This window comes from Oryctolagus cuniculus, chromosome 9 (genome assembly GCF_964237555.1).
Source record: "Oryctolagus cuniculus chromosome 9, mOryCun1.1, whole genome shotgun sequence".
Lineage (NCBI taxonomy): Eukaryota > Metazoa > Chordata > Mammalia > Lagomorpha > Leporidae > Oryctolagus > Oryctolagus cuniculus.
The window spans coordinates 62,953,533-62,971,821 of NC_091440.1; the positions used below are offsets into that span (position 1 = coordinate 62,953,533).

The following is an 18,289-nucleotide window of genomic DNA, read 5'->3' on the forward strand; positions in this document are numbered from 1 at the left end:
TGCTTTTTTAAAAAAAGATTTATTTATTTTTATTTGAAAGGCAGATTTACAGAGAGAGTAGAAGGAAGGGGAGTGGGGGAGAAGGAAGAGAGAAAAGGGGGGGAGAGGAAGAGAGAGAGAGAAAGAGATTAAGAGATTGAGAGTTTGAGAGAGAGATAGTCTTCCATCAGCTGGTCCATTCCCCAAATGGCTGCAACAGCCAGAGCTGGGCTGATCAGAAACCAGGAGCCAGGAGCCTCTTCCAGGCCACGTACGTAGGTGCAGCAGCCCAAGCACTTGGCCATCTTCTGCTGCTTTCCTAGGCCATCAGCAAGGAACTGGATTGGAAGCAGATCAGCCAGGACCCAAACTGGTGCCTGTATGGGATCCTGACCCTACAGGTGGAGGTTTAACTTCCTACGCCACAGCGCCAGCCCCCAATATGTTGTTCTTGTTGCTGCTAGTTTGCCCTGGGAATTGTCTTACTTATAATGAAAGGCACCTATTAAAGATATTCAGTCATTAACTATGTACACTAAATACACACACATATACATATACATATGGAAAGATGCCTACTACAAGTTATTAGGAAAAAAGTAAGAGATAACCAAGTAGCACATACAGAAAAGCAACCTATTTAGAATTCTATCTATACATAGTGCTTATATGTGAACCACACACACATACACAAATGCAGACACAGAAACTCAGATATTTGCCTGGGATAATGCTACTAAAATGTCAGCAATGATTCTTACAGGATTTCTAAGGAGTTTTACTTTTGTTTTTTTTCTCCTTCTATATAGTGCTTGCAGTTGTACATGCATTTGTGTGTGTGTGGCATGAAGGGGAAATTGAGCTTAAAAAAAAAAAAAAAACCTGGCTATTTACTGATTCTCTCTTCAGTGTAAAATAAATGGACAGCTTTGCTTCATCTCTCTCTCCAAACTGAAGTGTTCCAGAGGAAACAAAATCAAAGAAACTAGCCAGGCACTCAAAATATTATTTCATTATAAAATTCCATGATGATGCAATAAAGCCACTTTGAAACCTGAATTTATACATGCTGAAAGGGAAACACAGACAGAGATCCCGAACAGTCTTTCTAGAAGAGTGGAAACAACATTCATCAGAAGGATGCGTCTCCTCTTAGAAACGAAAATCTTGGCTTCCTGCAAAGGTCCTGGGAATCCTCATGGGGGAGAGGCTTGGGCAGAGCAAGGACACAGCTGCCCCAGGGAGGGCGGGGCCCCTGAGGCCACCGGAACGCGCAGAGGGGTGGCCGCGCGGGCGTGCTGTTGTGTCTGGAAGGGATAGGTGGGTTAGCAGGGGCTGCCGCACGTGCACAGCCTCTCCTCGCGGAAGTAAATCCCCCAGGCCCGCGCCTACCCTCAGCAGCACAGTCTCACTTGACTCACTTCGTGCTCTCCCAAGGGAATGGTTGCAAGCAAACCAGAGGAGTAGATCTTTTCCGTGACCCCTTTCCAAACAAAAACTATAGCTAAAGATCTTACATAAATTTGGGGAGGGAGATTATTTAATAGATTTCTGTAATGTTTTTTTCTTAATTTAGGTGTTCGTTATGAATGTGATCAAAGGACAAAAACCTCACTTATCTGTACCCTGACATGCACTTCTTGGTATAGATACTGTATCTCGGTAAAATGCTTGTTTGTTTTAAAGATTCCTGAACAGCAGTGGGGTAGAAACATCTGAGTGCTACAGATTCAGGCTGAAACTGACCGATCTAACAGGTAGCCCTGAGTGAGCAAAACTCATTAAAGACAAGCAGAAAACAGAAGTCAAAGATAAAATCTTGATTTGTTTCTTGGTGAGTCTTACTGTGACTTGTAGGATCCCCTCCACCAAAAACAAAACAAACAAACAAACAAACAAACAAAAAAAAAAACAAAAAACAAACTACAATTTTCTAAAACTCTGACTTCTAAAATTGGACCATTGATGTGAACATCTCTTTAAAGTAATAGAAAACTTACAGTCATAAAGTAACTGCAAAGATGCCAAGATGCTTGGTTTTACAAGTTAATTTCCAGCTGCTATGTTTCATTTATAATAAATCACTATACTGGGGGCCGGTGCTGTGGCGCAGTGGGTTAATGCCCTGGCCTGAAGCGCCGGCAACCCATATGGGCACCGGTTGGAGACCCAGTTGCTCCACTTCTGATCCAGCTCTCTGCTACAGCCTGGGAAATCAGTGGAGGATGACCCAAGTCCTTAGGCCCCTGCACCCGCATGGGAGACCTAGAAGAAGATCCTGGCTCCTGGCTTCAGATCAGTACTGCTCCGGCTATTGCAGCAATCTGGGGAGTGAACCAGCAGATGAAGACCTCTCTCTTTCTCTTTCTGCCTCTTTCTCTCTCTCTCTGTGTAACTCTGACTTTCAAATAAATAAATAAATATTTAAAAAAATAAATCATTCTACTGCACTTATGCTCTACTTCATGATAATGCCATTACTCACCATTAGTCCCTGTTCAATTCTGGGGGAGTTACAGTATTCCGAGACAGAAAAGAATAGAAAATAAACACTTGTTCATATTGCCTATATTAGGTATTTGACTTTTAAGGTTGCATCCCCCAAAGGCACCCCTACCACTCAAAATTACAAGCACGCACCAGGTTATCTATTTGTCTACTCTGTGTCTGGTTCTAATGCACTCCCACCTAGATGGACTATTAGCAGCCTTAGCTCTTAAAAGGTATCAGAATGGGAAAGAAGATGGTAATGAGTTTTCCAACCCCAGCTCCAATACAAGTCCTTACAAGTCCAGCACAAACGTCCTCAGTCCTTCTATGTGAGTAACTTGAGGTGGGCCTAAGGAGCCCCATTGCTGACACACATCCCAGATACATCTGTACCGGGTAGGGATCACTCCTTGGGAAAAAGTGCTGCAGATAATTCCAAGGCTACTAGGTCGCTTATAGATCATCCACCTGATTATTGGACCCTACTTGGGCTCATTCTACTCTTCCTGTTCATGGGCCCTACTCTGGTCTCTTGTCTAGGAAGTCACCACCCCCTGTCCAAGGACTTGACAATGCTCCTAATTTCCAAGTTGGTTTCCTTGGTTCTAGTCTTGTCCTCGCCAATCCCTTCTCCAGAAACTTACCAGAAAGATCTGATAGACTACAAATCAGGGCACATCACTGTCCTTAAAATCTTTCCATGCCGGTGCCGTGGCTCACTTGGTTAATCCTCCACCTGCGACACCAGAATCCCATATGGGCGCCGGGTTCTGGTCCCGGTTGCTCCTCTTCCAGTCCAGCTCTCTGCTGTGGCCTGGAGGGCAATGGAGGATGGCCCAAGTACTTGGGCCCTGCACCCGCATGGGAGACTAGGAAGAAGCACCTGGCTCCTGGCTTTGGATCGGCACAGCGCCGGCCGTAGTGACCATTTGGGGAGTGAACCAACGGATGGAAGACCTTTCTCTCTGTCTCTGTCTCTCTCTCACTGTCTATAACTCTACCTGTCAAGTAAATAAATAAAAAAAAAAATTTTTAAAACCCTTTCCATAGCTGCTTGACGGGTCATGGAAACCGTGCATTGAGGGTGATAAAAATGTTTCAGAAAAGATACGGATGGCAGTTGCACCACATTGTAAATGTACCAAAGCCACTGATTGTTCACTTCAGAGCAGTTCATGTTATGGTATGTGAATTTCATCTATTTTTTTTTTAACAAAAGGAAAGCAAACAAAAACCCTCCATCCCTCCGCATTGCACTTTAGCAAAAGTCCAAAGTCTGCAGTGTGGCCCTACCCGCATCTCAGCAACCTCATTCTCAGCTCTGTCCACTCTCATCTGCCCTCCAGCCGCACTGGCCATTTTTCAGCTTTAAAAGTCACACTTTTCCTCACATTTGGGTATCATACATGGGCCTCTCCACCCAATTACCCTTAAGAAATTTAACTCACCCTTAAGAAATTTAAAAAAAAATTCTCTCATCCAAGCCTCCCATGACTTCACCCACACTGTGCCCTTTCAGAAACACCTGGTCTTTCCAAGTACTTCTCATGAGTTCCAATTCCATAATTACTTTTGTGTTTGTTTAACGCCCTTTCCAGTAAACCGTGGACCCCTAGGAGGACAAGAATGGTGATTATTTCATTCACCACTGTGCTCCCAGCAACTAGTGTGAAGTTGGCACAAGAAATACATATTCATCTGGCACAATGACTATCCAGTAAACTTTCATCTCTTCTAGAAAATGCATATCAAGATTGGTCACTGTGCTATAAGACTTAAAAATACATACATGTCCAAATGATTCCCTTAATAACGAGGTGAGGAAAATCAGAAACTCCTTAAAGTCAACTCAACATAATAGAATGGGCACCAACAAACGCACAGGAAACAGCTTCTCTAACGTGCACAGCACCTGCACCGTGTTACTCCACAGAATCCAGTCCCAAATGCGCATTTAAGAAAACTCCATTAAAAAGCTCTCTCTCCATGCCTCTCCACATCACTGAGGAGTCAGGGAAGAAGCAGGAGTGCATCTCTACAGAAAGATGCACCTGAAACGGGCAGCAGACCAGGCTGTGCAAGATGTCACCAACACCGAGAGCTGCCCTGGCACAGGTACGACCTTCCTGAAGGGTAGTGCACGGAGTACTAGCAGGACACGAAGGACCCTAGGGTCAGGCAGTTCTGAGAGGTGAACAGAAATCAAAAATAGAGGACATGCTCACCAAAGAGCAGGTGTGATTGGTGTTTTGCTACTAAACCAAGGGTTCTTCGGTGATGACAGGTGTGCAAGTGATATTTTTTCTAGTCTTGCACTGTATTCACTAGAATGCTAATTTTTCCAAGACACTGAAGTATGTTTTAATTACTTGCCTTCAAGCGTATCCCCCCCCCTTTTTTTTGACAGAGTTAGACAGTGAGAGAGAGAGACAGAGAGAAAGGTCTTCCTTCTGTTGGTTCACCCCCCAAATGGCCACTACAGCCAGTGCTGCGCCGATCCAAAGCCAGGAGCCAGGTGCTTCCTCCTGGTCTCCCATGTGGGTGCAGGGCCCAAGCACTTGGGCCATCCTCCACTGCCTTCCCTGGCCACAGCAGAGAGCTGGACTGGAAGGGGAGCAACCAGGACAGAATCTGGCGCCCCAACCGAGACTAGAACCTGGGGTGCCAGCGCCGCAGGCAGAGGATTAGCCTAGTGAGCCGCGGCACCAGCCAAGCGTATGCCCCTTTAAAATCAGCTCATTTCTCTTTCATTGTCATCTCACCCAGAGCCACCTAATCTGCCACTCTCCAGCCCAGCACTCACTAACACTGATGACTCTGGAGAGCACAGGCAAGCGAGCAGCCTTACAGGCAGGTTCCAGAAAGATCCATCCATTCACAAGTGCGTGCCCCAGCCCAGCTCCCACTGCAGGGGCAGCAGAACAGCAGCGCTTGAGGACATTCATTACTCAGGCCACAGGCTATTTTTCTTTCTTTTTTAAGATTTATTTATTTATTTGAAATGCAGAGCCAGAGAGAGGCAGAAGCAGAGAGAGATGGAGATCAAGTCTTCCATCTGCTAGTCCAGCCCCCAAATGGCCACAATAGCCATAGGTAGGCCAACCGAAAGCCAGGAGCCAGAAGCTTCTTCCGGTCTATCAAATGGGTGCAGGGGCCCAAGGACTTGGGCCATCTTCTACTGCTTTCCCAGCCCATAGCAGAGCAGAAGTAGAGCAGCCAGGACTAGAACCGGTGTCCATATGGGATGCCGGCACTGCAGGCAGCGGCCTTACCTGCTAAGCCACAAGCACTGGCCCCAGGCTAATTTTTCAATACTTAAATTCTTCCTCTACCAACACTTTGAATTTTCCCAGGCCTCGCGTCCAGTAATTTTCACTCCTGTTCATTTTAAGAGCATGCCCAGTGTGTGCTGCTCTGCTCAAAGTTAACTTCCTCCTGCCATCTGCAGACAGAGCACCTACAGTCCGGTGCTTTGTGTGCCCTTTGGAGTGTCTTAGTTGAAGACACCTCTAAAGCGTTTTCTTGATGGAGACTCCTTCCCTCGATCCCTTGTGCTTGCCTGGGAAGCAGGGGAAGGGAGGAGGCCATTATAGGACTGCTGGAGTAGCAAAGACCAAGACTGTGATCCAACACAGGTGCAGCCTGAGCAGCACCACACTGCCCCAGCGTCATCGCTAAGGATCCCAAACTGCTCCTTCATGTCCCCTTCCTTACGGCAGTGTGTGTGACTACCAAGGTGGCCACTGCTCTGCTTCCTCTGACTCACCTTCTTAATCTGCTTTATACTCAAAGACATTCCTTTCCTCCCAAGGCATCCGTGTTAACCTTCCTACCACTGTTGCAGAAGCACACACACTTCTACAGGCGACGAGATGGAGGGGGCTGGAAATGCACGGGACACGCACCTGTACGCAGGAAAGTGAAGTGCCAGCAAAAGCAAACCCTGATGTAAGCAGAGGTTTGACCTGTAACCCGAAGTACATTCAGGAGTGAGTCAGGATACCAGTACGGTAATATCTGAAGGCTATTACACACAGCGATGAGGTCAGGAACAATGACTGGCGGAAAGTAAGATAGGGAAGGTTAGCAAGCAAGGGGTTGAAGGACAGAATAAAAAAAGGCATTGGAGGGAAAATGCCGAAACGTCAAATAAATGTGACAAAGAGAAAGCGAAGTCTGGAACACCAGCAGCTAGGAGGGAATGAAAACTCAGGAAGGGTATGAGATGCCCAGTGGCAAGGCTCAGACTATAACTACAGATACCTATAAATACAGAGCCAGGACTGGGCCCTCCAGGGTGGGAGGCAGGCACCGCAGTGACGTCTGAACCACTACACCAAGTGCCCGCCCCACGGATATCTTCCACCTCAGATGCAGCTAACAAGATTCTTGCAGTGGAAGAAACCAGAACGTCACATGAGAAAAACCTCATCAGATTTATGACATTTCCATGCTTTGAGAAACTGGGAAATGTCGAAGTCGGAAAACAGAAATCTCTTCAAGTATTTTCCACTGAGGAAATTCAATACAGAGACTTGGTACTCAGGGGATGGAGGCGCAGAAAGCCTAACACCGGAGAGTGAGGTGGTTCCAAGATTAGCAGCATCAGGAAGCCACTACTTCCCCCAGGCTTGACAGATATGAGCACGTGTGGTGTTGCTGCAGTCCTGGGCCAAGGTCACTGGTGAGCAACCCTAACCTGTGTAGGAGGGTCCCTCGAACAGGTGCTGTGCTACAGCCAGGGACTCCCACCCCAGGAAGACTGCCTGAAGCCAGGGAACAGAAAAGAGTACCTGGCTCTGCCCTGTTCCCTGCCCTTTCTCCCCACTGCCTCCCAAGAGCTGAACACAGTGAGCGGGCAGCCTGCAAGGTACAGACAGGGAGAGCAGGAGGGAAGGGCAGGGAATACTGCCCCCAGCGCAGGAGGGGAGGATGGGCGTGCTGCTGCGGCAGGGGGAGTCCTGGTGAGCTAGAACGAGCACACTTCTATTACGAAGCCATGCTTCCAAAAGCTCTGCTTATTGTCATGCAGGCGTCACAAATGAGGAATATGGAAGCTCTGGCTTGTGGCGTGGACTGCTGACCTTCCGGTCACATGTGGGTGGCTCCGGGGCTGCTCTGTAGAAATCAGTGTTGAAAGGAGGTTGAGGAACGCAGGCTGTACTTACCTGACTGCAGATACAAAGAAATCAGGATTTGTCCAAGCAGGTGACCTACCTTCTTTCCTTCCTCCCTCCTCCTTTCCTCCCCCTCCCCTCCCCTCCCCCCTTCCCTTCCCTTCCTTTCTTTTCCTTTCCTTTTTTCTTTCTTTCATTGCAGAATGAAAAAGCTCTGCTTTTTTTACATTCTTTAAATATCACATAAAAGTAAATACACACACAAATGAGTTCAAGTAGACATGAGGGAGTCTGAACAGCTGGGTAGACTGTACAGACGTCAGTGTCCTGGCTGTAATTCTGCACTCCAGGTTCACAGGGCGTTACCCTGGCAGGAACTGGGTAAAGGGTACACAGGCTCTCTCTACAGTATTCCTTACAACTAGATGTCAACCAATGATGACCTCCAAATAAAAAGCATAACTGGAAATGCCACAAATACGTGCGTAGCATCCTAACTTCACAAGGCGTCTTCCTTCCCCTGGTACTTCACCCATCACGTCCCCGGCCTCTCCCACGTTCGCATGCTCAGTGTTTCTGCCACCGTGATTCTTTGTTCTCCCTGTGAAGCGAAGCCAGGGAGGCTCTTTGTGGGCCCATCTGACAATTTCTCATAATTTGGTCTTTCTTTTGTCATTGACTTGGTACTACTTCGGCTAAAATGTGATGGTGTCGGCTTGCTCTTGGTTCACCATTCACATCTCTGATTACAGACAGAGCTAGAATATTAGTATTCATTCTTGGGACAATTAGAAGGCTCCTTTATCTTACTTCATATCATCTAACAAGCTTTAACCTGTTCATTACATAATGAAGCATTTAATTCAAAACTACTCTCTCTGTGGCCTGATGCTTGCTTTCTCCCACTCTCTGTGCCCCTGGCTCTCTGTTGGGAGCTGGTGACTTAAGAATCAGTAGGGGAAAACTGCAGTCAAAAGCCTGGCTGTATGACAGAACAAGAGGGAAAAAACGAGCCTTACCCCCCACCCCCAGCCGCCACTCATTCACTTAGCTAAAATATAGGCTATCGGAACAGCAAGGAAAACAATAGATATAAGTGCATCAAGAGTCACGCCAGGTCTTCCAGAAACTGACGGAGGATGAAAATCACCTCTTGGCCAAGAGCAAGGGGAAAAATCACTATTCATCACAAAATGGCCATGAATCATAGATAGCTCCCCAACTCTCCTCCTCTACAACTCTACAAATCCTTCCTGGAAAATGTAACTTTCTTCCTTTAATGATCTGATGGTGAATTATTTATATTCTTCAATTTATCTTTCCTTCGTCTTTTATTTATGCCCAGGAATTATACTACTTAACTCTAGGAAGCCTGACTAAGATTACAGGCAAGACAAAGGATCCCCAATCCTTGCATGGTGCCAAGTCTAATGGGCAGAGGCGGGCAATGGGGCAGGGAGAAGGACTGACTGCAAGCTCATTTGGAGACAGGCAGTGAGCTAAGTGACCACACTCCCCAGGCTTCTAGCCCGTGCTGACTTCTTCCAGACAACTTTCCATCCAAATCCATCTCGAGTCCCTTCCTGCATCTCTACCTGCCAGGTCACCTCCTTAGCGTAAGTTCTCCTTATTGGCCGAGCAGTGCTGCTTCCCAGCCGATCCCCGAGCCCCCAGCTCCTCTGTCATTAATCCATTTTCTACATCTGCTAGAGTGATCTTTCTAGACAACAAATCTAAAGCAGCAATACCCTCATCCTTTCTAAAAAATTCACTTATTTTCATTTTATTTGAAGGTCACAGAGACAGAAATCTTCTATCCATGGGTTCACGCCTTTAAAACAGCAAGAGGCTGGAACCCAATCTGGGTCTCCCACGTGGGTGACAGGAACCCAATTACTGGTCAGGGGCTGGCTCCCAGTGTGTATGCTAGAAAGCAGCTGGATCAGAAACAGAGGAGCTGGGGCTCAAGTCAGACACCCTTGATTTGGGATCCAAGTGGCAGCGTAACCGCTGTATCCAATGCCCGCCTCTTACACCCTCACCTTATCCTTCTGTAGTTCCCTATTTTGCATATCTTAAAGAATACCCCCTGAAGCAGACCTTGAAACCGAACTCAATCACCAGTTATTTGTTTGGGAGTGGATCCTAGGAAGTGCTGGGAGAGAAGAGGGGAAGGGAGGCAGTCGCTAAAGCAGCAGCGGCCAGCAGGCTGAGCTGTGGGGGACCCTGGGACACAGTGTAGCAAATGCATCAAGCTATTGTGCCTGAGGGTTGAGCATGCAAGAGTTATCACCTCCTGTCTTCTGTCACTGTCTGAGGCCTGCCCTTGTGAGGATTAACTACAACATGCCACCAAGCTGCCATACTTGTGGGAGAGAAACCCCTCCAGGGAGAACAGGAGAGGCTGGCAGACACATACTGGAGCAGGGGGTGTCAGGTCATAGGACTACAGAAATGACCACCAGGCCACAGCCCTTAGGATTGCAATTTTGGTGGGTCATAGATGAGACTCAGAAATCAGTATTATGACAAGCATCTCATGGGACTCCTATAAATGAGCAGATTTAAGAAAAACTGGCAACATAAAAAATCTTTGGTGGACCCTACCAGGTCCTCCCTGATCTGTCTTCTGCTCTGCTCTCTAGACCAACTGACCCCAACACCTGTCAAACCACACAGAATGTGGGCACTTCCTGCAAACACAATGTTCTCTGCCATGAGCACCTCCCTGCTAACGCTCCTGGGAAGCAGCAGGTGCTGGCTCTTCCCGTGTGAGTCTTTGACACCCACATGGGAGGCAGGGATGGAGTCATTGGCTCCTGACTTCAGCAAGGCTCAGCGCTGTGTTGTGTGAGTATGTAGAGTGAACCAATAGATGGAAAATATAGATTTCCTGTCACATGCCCCCTCCCGTGTCTCTGCTCTTCTGCCTTTCAAATAAGTAAAAATGAATAAACTTTTTCAAAAAGAATCTTTATGATCCCCATAGCCAAATACACTACCATTCATATAATAAATGTTCAATAAAAATTAAAGAAATAATCTCCAAACAAAAATGCCTATAGTATGGTATTATTTAAATGATATTTAAAAGTTCCCTAAATAAAATCACCATAAAGTAATCTTCCCTATCTGTTAAAAACAGTACGTACAATTCCACTATTATAATTAAATACATGAGGGTATTTTAAAATGTTATGTGGGCAAATGGAATTAAAAATTTATTTTGACACTAACTTTTTTAAAATTTTCAAATACATTTTTCATAATATGCACTTTCCGTGAACATTTTATGTACTGAATATCTGATATACACAAGAAACTCAGGAATCCTTCCAGAATAATACAGGTTCATTGCCTTAATTTATCCAAAATGCTTGGGACCAGGAGACAAAAGTTGATAACGTCAGATGCGGAATTTCCTACTTGTATTATTTCATTGACACTCAAAAATTTTTCCAGGTTTTTGGTTTAAGGTTGATCCACCTCAGGTGTGCAGTAAGAGGAAGAGGCAGTATGAGTATGTCAGATTTTACCTACCTTGGGATCCTGCCAGGGCAGTCTCAAAGACACGACCTCTCCCCATCTACTTCATGAAGACGGCAGCAAGATTAGGAGACAGGTTTGCTTCAGTGGCACTGACGCTGAGGACTACGACTTCCTCCTTTGGCTGTGGGCCCTGATGGCACCTTTGGGTTCTGTCCCACAGGTGCATGATGGCTTCTGAGGCTTGCCCGATGCTCTCTGGCAATCGCAACCAAAGCAGAGGTTCCGGCCACTCAGTCATTAAAGACCTTACCGGGGGCTTTTCTCCCACTGCTGGGGATGTTAGCCACAGCACCTTGGCCACACGCCAGCCTGGATAATTACACCGGGGCTAGCAAACTTCACCCTCCAGCACCAACTAAATAAAGTATTCCTTTGGACTTGCTGCTATAATCTTTGTTATGCTGCTGTGGGCTATTAGAGAGCTATTCTATACTTAGGATGGCTGTATTTGGGGAAAATCAATAGCCCTGGTATAACTGTCTACACTGACAAGAAATATGCTCCGAAATATCACTAGGTTAGCTATTTTGGAGTTTTTAGAAAGAAATAATTACAAACTACAGTAATTTTGTCTTCATCCTCTATACTTTATTTGCACAAAGGCTGGTATGTTTTCAATATTACACAAAGAGGGAGGGAAGGTACATTAATTCACAAAATATATATACAGAGTGCCTACCACATGCCAAACTGTGCTGTAGGTACTGGGCACTGTTTTAGGTGCCATGGGTTACACTGTCAGCATAACTGTGAAAATTTCCAAAAGGGAATAATTCCCTTTAAATCTTCCTTTGCTACTACGTTTCTGAATATCTGAATACATCATCTTTACTTTAAAACTATGATGCAGAGTTCACCCAAATACTTTCCTGTCTAACCTTAAAATAAAAACCTACAGGACATGAAATTCTATGTGGATGTGATGTGAGTGGTAGTGAGTCTCAGAAAGAGGAAACACGCTTTTCCAGCTAGCATGGAAGGTAGCAAACGGGAAGCTGCTCACAGATGCTGCTCATATATTCATTTGTTTGCTTGTTCTTAGCAATCATTCTATATAGGTAGGTGAGAGTTTACAGGTTATAACAGCAGAAGCTGACATACGAAAATTGAAAACGTAAATATCTCTTGTTTAAGGTCCTCTTTGCCATATTAAAAAAAAAAAATCAGGCCCTTTAGTTTTCCATCACAAGGATGAAAAGAGCAGAAACAAAGAATGTGCAGGTATTATGTATCTTTTTATACATACACATAAACACACATTATCTTGTAAATGATAATAGGGGAGGGAAGTTAATTGAGTTCCAAGAGTCCAGTGCATTAAATGTATAAACCACAGAATATTTAACATCCCACTATGCACCCTTGAAATTAACATCAATTCGAGAGGTCCTGAACATGTACTTTTCCTGAACAAATGGCACACTACATCCAGACAGTGAGTACAGTGAGTTACCCTGAAACCTGCCAAACTGTTGTTTGAAAACCCTTTTAGCTAGATGTTAATAGCAGGCTTCTAAAACTAGATTAAACATGCTGTAAATCAATTTACTGCCCCCTACAAATCTGCCATTGTGCATCTTTTCTGGTGAAAACGGCTCTTCAGGGGTACTTAATACTATTCGCTACACTGTTTCTCCAGGTTTATCTACTTAAGGTGTTCCGTTAAAGTTAAGTGCTTGCTTTTGTCATGACTCATAAACAATGGAGTAGACTTATTAAAATTACATGAGGAACCTGGAAATGCATCACATACAGGATACATTTCCTGAGTTTAGAAGAAATGCTTCAATAGTGCATATGTGCTCCAAGTTTGCCACCCAATAATCTATTTATCATTTTAGAATCAAGAAACAACCTGCACTGCTCTCTCTCAGAGACAGATGACTCACCCTCTACTAATAGGCGGCGGGTAACACCTTTGGCAAGGCTGTGATGAAAGACTGCAGCCAGAATCCTGCAGCCCAGTGTGTGCCACCTGTTTTAAGGAGCCCAGATCACTACACCAACAATCTGTCTATTGTGTCAAAGGACAGGGGACTGTAACAAATGACTGGCTAATTAGATACAATGTTTAAAGTCTTGCAGGCATACCAACCGATCAACACCATCTTCAATCTCATCCCAGTTATAAATTCACACAGAGAATAAGAAATTATATTAAAGGTTATCCAAAACTATGAACACTAGCAAAGCAAGGGAGTGGGTGTCCTCGTTCTGGGAATGAGGTGGGAGTCAAGAGACTTTTGGAGGTTGAAAGCAGAATACACCGCATACATTTAAAACCAGTTTACCAAAATTAAATTTTTACTCTCGTTTTTTAAAGATCCATGTTGAGATAAAAAAAAAAAAAAAACTGGGTTATAAACTTTATGTGCATATAAAACAAAGAATACTTCCAGGAGGAAAGTAGGGTAGAAAGGCTCAAGAGTTGCCAGGGGAAGACATCCTGAGCCTGGCTCTGTCACGCAGGTGGAGTCCCATCACCTCACTCTCCTCACTCTGCCTCAGTGTCTTTTTTTTTTTTTTTTTTTGGACAGGCAGAGTGGACAGTGAGAGAGAGACAGAGAGAAAGGTCTTCCTTTTGCCATTGGTTCACCCTCCAATGGCCGCTGCAGCCGGCGCACCGCGCTGATCCAAAGGCAGGAGTCAGGTGCTTCTCCTGGTCTCCCATGGGGTGCAGGGCCCAAGCACTTGGGCCATCCTCCACTGCACTCCCAGCCACAGCAGAGAGCTGGCCTGGAAGAGGGGCAACCGGGACAGAATCCGGCACCCCGACCGGGACTAGAACCCGGTGTAGGATTAGCCTATTGAGCCACGGTGCCGGCCCCTCAGTGTCTCTTAAAATGAAAGGGTTAGGTCAGAGCAGCCCCCTCTGCTTCCCTCCCAGCAGCAAAGTCCTGTCATCCATTTAAGGTATCTCAGAGAACTCAAGTTGTGCAATATCCTACCAGCACCTGATGGCAGCAGAGAATGGGCTTACAATGTTTAGTAACTAAAAGGGAAGAATGAGAAGGATCTAAACACTCCACCCAATCTTGAAATTTTCAGTTGATTCTAGCCTGAAGAGGGCAACTGAAGTTAGAGGCTTCATGTCATCCCGCAATAACAACGTTATTCTTATCAGAATAAAAACGTTACTATTCTTTTTAAAACATCCAAGAAAAAAAAGAAACAGCTTCACCTTCCACACATGAAACTTAGACCTGTCTCATTTGGAGGGCTGCAATGCCTGAGCTACAGTATGAGTATCAGGATGTGGAAGCAGCTGTCAGGGCTTTGTTTTTCATTCACAGTAGGTGGTTGCCAGGCAACAAAATACTATTGTCTGTTTCCATGATCTATTGGCCAATTCTACTGGTGATAATGCTTTCTACAGTTTAAAACAGGGCCACCTTTTGGACAAGAAATAAGGGGGAAAAATCTAAGCGTAACAATAGCATATATATGAACAAACGCATTGAATGAATCCTAAAATTATGTGTGTAAATATATAACGGTGTGCTGACATAAGTGCAGATATTTTGCATAAATGCATTTGTGTACCTGTAATTATACAAATCTCTCTACCTATAAGCCCATCTAAACTTCATAGGCCTACAACTGGAATACTAACCCCTGGGGGAAATCAAGGCATGAACCAGAGAAACAAAAATGTAGGATTATTTCTCCTAACAATAGCAATAATTTCCAATTTGTCAGATGTTTCAAATAGTGTCCCTGGAACATGAAGTCCTGCAGTCAGTAGAATAATTCTGTCGGCTTACATAAACATAATAACTGGAGAGCCTTTACCATCTACTTTGAAATCATCCAACATACTTAATATGCTGTTTTACTTGATATGATGCGCTACCAGCATGTAGAGAGAGAATTCAAATAGGGCTGCTGTTTACACCCAAGAATCTTAAAATGTATTCGTCTTTAAAGTAATTGAATTGTTCTCCCTGGAATAGCCTCATGTGATTCCCCACTTTGTTTTGTTATGGGTCCCTGGGGAATAACAGTCGTGCTATGTTACTGTTGCATATTTCTCCAGTTTACAAATAAAATAGCACACAGTGTACTCAATATAAAGTTGTCAACATTAACTTGCATCAGTGGCTGTTTGTTTTGCATTGACAAGGCTTCTAAAGATAAGAATTACAATATTCTTAGATGTACAGACACAACATCAAAACAGCCTGAAGGAATTAAAGCTGGAAGACGCCAGAGGCAATCAGGCCTTGAAATGAAGAGAAATCAGGACCATTTAAATACACATATATATTTCTGCAAAGGCCCTAAATAATGTCAGAACAATCTCTGGATTTCACGCAGGGCTCATCTGTCTTTCCTCACAATATCTCAAAAGCACGTTAACTATTGAATGCGTCCCACTAGAGGGGACTTTTCACTTTTGGAAATTCATTACCACTTGCAAATCTGTTTATTACAAGAAACTGGAAAAAGCACTATCCATGATGCGGACAGACGTTGTTACTATAAAGTCTCCTCTCAAAAGGGCGGTGCTAGCAAAAGGAACGTGTGCTAATACTGAACTAAATAACCACGTTCCCGGACACAGGTGTTTTCACGCAAACGCACCCACCTGGCCCGAGCGTCCGCCCGGGCGTCTCCTTCACACCTCACCCTACAAGCGACCTCCTGCCTTCTCACCTGTGTCTCTCCGCCAAGAACCCATCTTGCTGCCCCTTTCCCCACCCTCCTCAGAGCCCTTAAGCACCCTCCAAACTACCAGACTCAAATCTCAGCCCAGTTTGCCACGAAACCCCCTCTTACGCACTTGCTTCCCGCATTCTCCGAGATCTTTTTTTAAAAAACCACTACCACAGACCAAATACAAGCTTCATAAAATTACGGTTAGACGCCAGGTTTGGGTTTTTTATTTTGTTTTTTAATGTTAACAGCAGTGAAAAATTGAGGGAGGGAAAGAAAAAGAGAAAGCCCAGGTGTGTCCTCCAGTGTAAGGAGAGTAGCTGATGGCCACACACAGGGGGACGCGGGGATCCCACCCCGCTAGGCTTCGCCCCCTGTCGGGCCGACCCCACTTCCCCCATGTGCTCGCCGCGGGATGACAACCACAACACTCCAGAACCACCCCCCTCCGAAAGGGGGCGGGGCTGCGCCCTCAGCCAATCAGGACCCGCGAGCCCCGGGTGTCCAACCTATGGGGTAGCCGTGGCCGTGCAAGGGGAGGACGTGGGGTGGTCGGGGAGGGGCCGCGTCCGTGGGAGGCGCGCACGTGTCGGGAGAGGCGGGGAGCCGGCGGGCGTGCAGCCGCGGGCTCTGCACCCCGGCAGGCTCCGAGTCCAGCTAACCCCAAGCCTCCGGTGCCTGGGGCTAGACGGGCCGGGGCGCGCTCCTGCCGAGCAAGACCTGTGCAAGGTGTCCGAGTGCCCCGTGCGAGGGGACACTTACAAATAAAAACAATAGTAGCCGGAGCAGACCGGAAAGTTTACAGTCTGCACCAGAGCGCCGGTCCTGGAGGCAGGGAGGCAGGCGACAGCCTTCAAAGAGGAGGGGAGGGGGCCGGCGAGCGCAGGACGGGGTGCCGGGGGCGGCGCTGTCCAAGGTGCAGGGGAGGCGGCTGGCGCGCGGCGGGCACCGAGCCCGGAGCCGGCACCGGCTGGCGGGCAGCCGGGAAAGCGCCGCCGAGGAGCTGTCGGGGGGCGCCGGGAACCCCCGGGCTGGGAAAAGTCACCGGGCTCCAGCTGGGGTCCGGAGAGGGAAGATGCGGGGTGTGAGAGCGGGCTGCCCCGCAGGTTCCACGTACCCCTCCCGACCAGCCTCACCTCTAGCTCCGCTCCCCTCCCCCCTCGCCCACTCCCCTCCAAGCCTCCGTCCCGGTGCCGGGGTGGGGTGGGGTGGGGGGCCAGAGGCGGGGAGCCCCTCGCTCCGAGCCCGGACAATCGGGGGGCATGCTGCGGGCCCCGGAGCTGCTCACCTGGGGCCGCGGTCCGGGGAACCAAGGCAGCCTGCCGCGCGGAGCCGGGCGCCGGGCGCGGCACGGCTCCTCCTAGCCTCGGCGTCCTCCTCCTCCTCGGCTTCTCCCGGAGTCTGTCCCGGGCACGAAGCTGCGCGACGGGCCGGGCTGCGGCCGCCGTCCCCTCGGCCGCCGCTGCTGCAGACAGAGGACGCCCCGTGGCGGCTGGAAGCCTGTGTGAGTAGCGGCGCGCCCGGGAGAGGGGATCTGCCGAGGGGCGCTGGAGACTCCGCGGCTCGGGGCGCGCGGGCGTGCGCACGCGCGCCTGCGAGTGTGAGTGTGTGTGTGAGGGTGTGTGTGCGCGCGCGCGCGCGCGCCCACGGGGTGGGGGAGTCTGAGGGGAGGGGGAGAGAGGCCGAGGGATGCTGGCAGGGACCGAGGCAAAATTCTTCGCCCCCGGAAATCCGTAAAGCTGGGGGTGGGGGGAGGATCGAACGCCGGTCTCGCTGGAAGAAAGCTGCCGGCCGGCGGCGGCGGAGGCGAAGGCAGCGCGGCGGGATCGGGGCCGGCCCGAGTCGAGCGGAGCGCGCAGCCACCGATGCAGCAGAGGTGGCGCCCGCAGCCCACGATCGCGCCGCCACCTCTAGGGAGGAGCCGAGGCCGCTCGCTCCCGCCACGGCCGCCGCCGTCCAGACTTCTCCCCTGGGCGCCGGGAGACGAGAGCTGGGGAGGAAACCCCACGGTTGCTATGGCGACCTTGGAGGCCTTGGGGTCCCTAACGGCCCCAGCGGGGAGCCCAGGCGCACGTGGCCGACCCCAGTCTGGAGCGGGCGTGGGGTGGGCGGTGGAATGGGGCCGAGCGCAGCCCACTGCCTGGCCTGGGCGCAGGCGGCCAGGGGAGCCGCCGGGACCTCACCGCCTGCGGTCGAGGGCGGGCTCCCCACTCCAGGTGGAATCTGTCCTTTTTTAATTTTTTCCCCCTCCTTCTTGGAAGCCACTTTTCCTCAAAGTTATCCGCCTCCCAGTTAAAAGTGCCAGCCTCCTCTTTGTTAGAATTCAGCTAACTGCAAGCATCCAAGTCGTGAACTCCCCTGCCCCCACTCCAGGCTTCCTCAAAGCCACGTCGTAATACCCTAGAGATAAACTTGGGAAGCAGGTCTCGCCCTTTAAAAGATGCCCAGGGCTATTAGCCTGTTTCTCCATGCTTGTTTTAAATGCCGAGTGGAATTTG

General features: G+C 48.0%; 2 protein-coding genes across 4 annotated transcripts in view; one reads left to right on the forward strand and one right to left on the reverse strand.

Moving 5' to 3' along the window:
- Positions 1 to 17,217, reverse strand: part of ENOX1 (ecto-NOX disulfide-thiol exchanger 1) — a 603,118-nt gene extending 585,901 nt beyond the window's left edge. For 2 of the 3 annotated variants that reach the window (XM_051850654.2, XM_051850652.2), the window contains exon 1: positions 17,080 to 17,217. The gene's annotated coding sequence lies outside the window, so the exon portion shown is untranslated. The remainder of the gene's footprint in view (positions 1 to 17,079) is intronic. The other variant, XM_070048766.1, reaches the window with a different exon arrangement.
- Positions 16,401 to 18,289, forward strand: part of LOC138843792 (E3 ubiquitin-protein ligase synoviolin-like) — a 32,641-nt gene continuing 30,752 nt past the window's right edge. Inside the window, exon 1 of the mRNA XM_070048769.1 lies at positions 16,401 to 17,295. Within this exon, the coding sequence (XP_069904870.1) occupies positions 16,867 to 17,295 (429 nt within the window). The 5' untranslated portion in view covers positions 16,401 to 16,866. The remainder of the gene's footprint in view (positions 17,296 to 18,289) is intronic.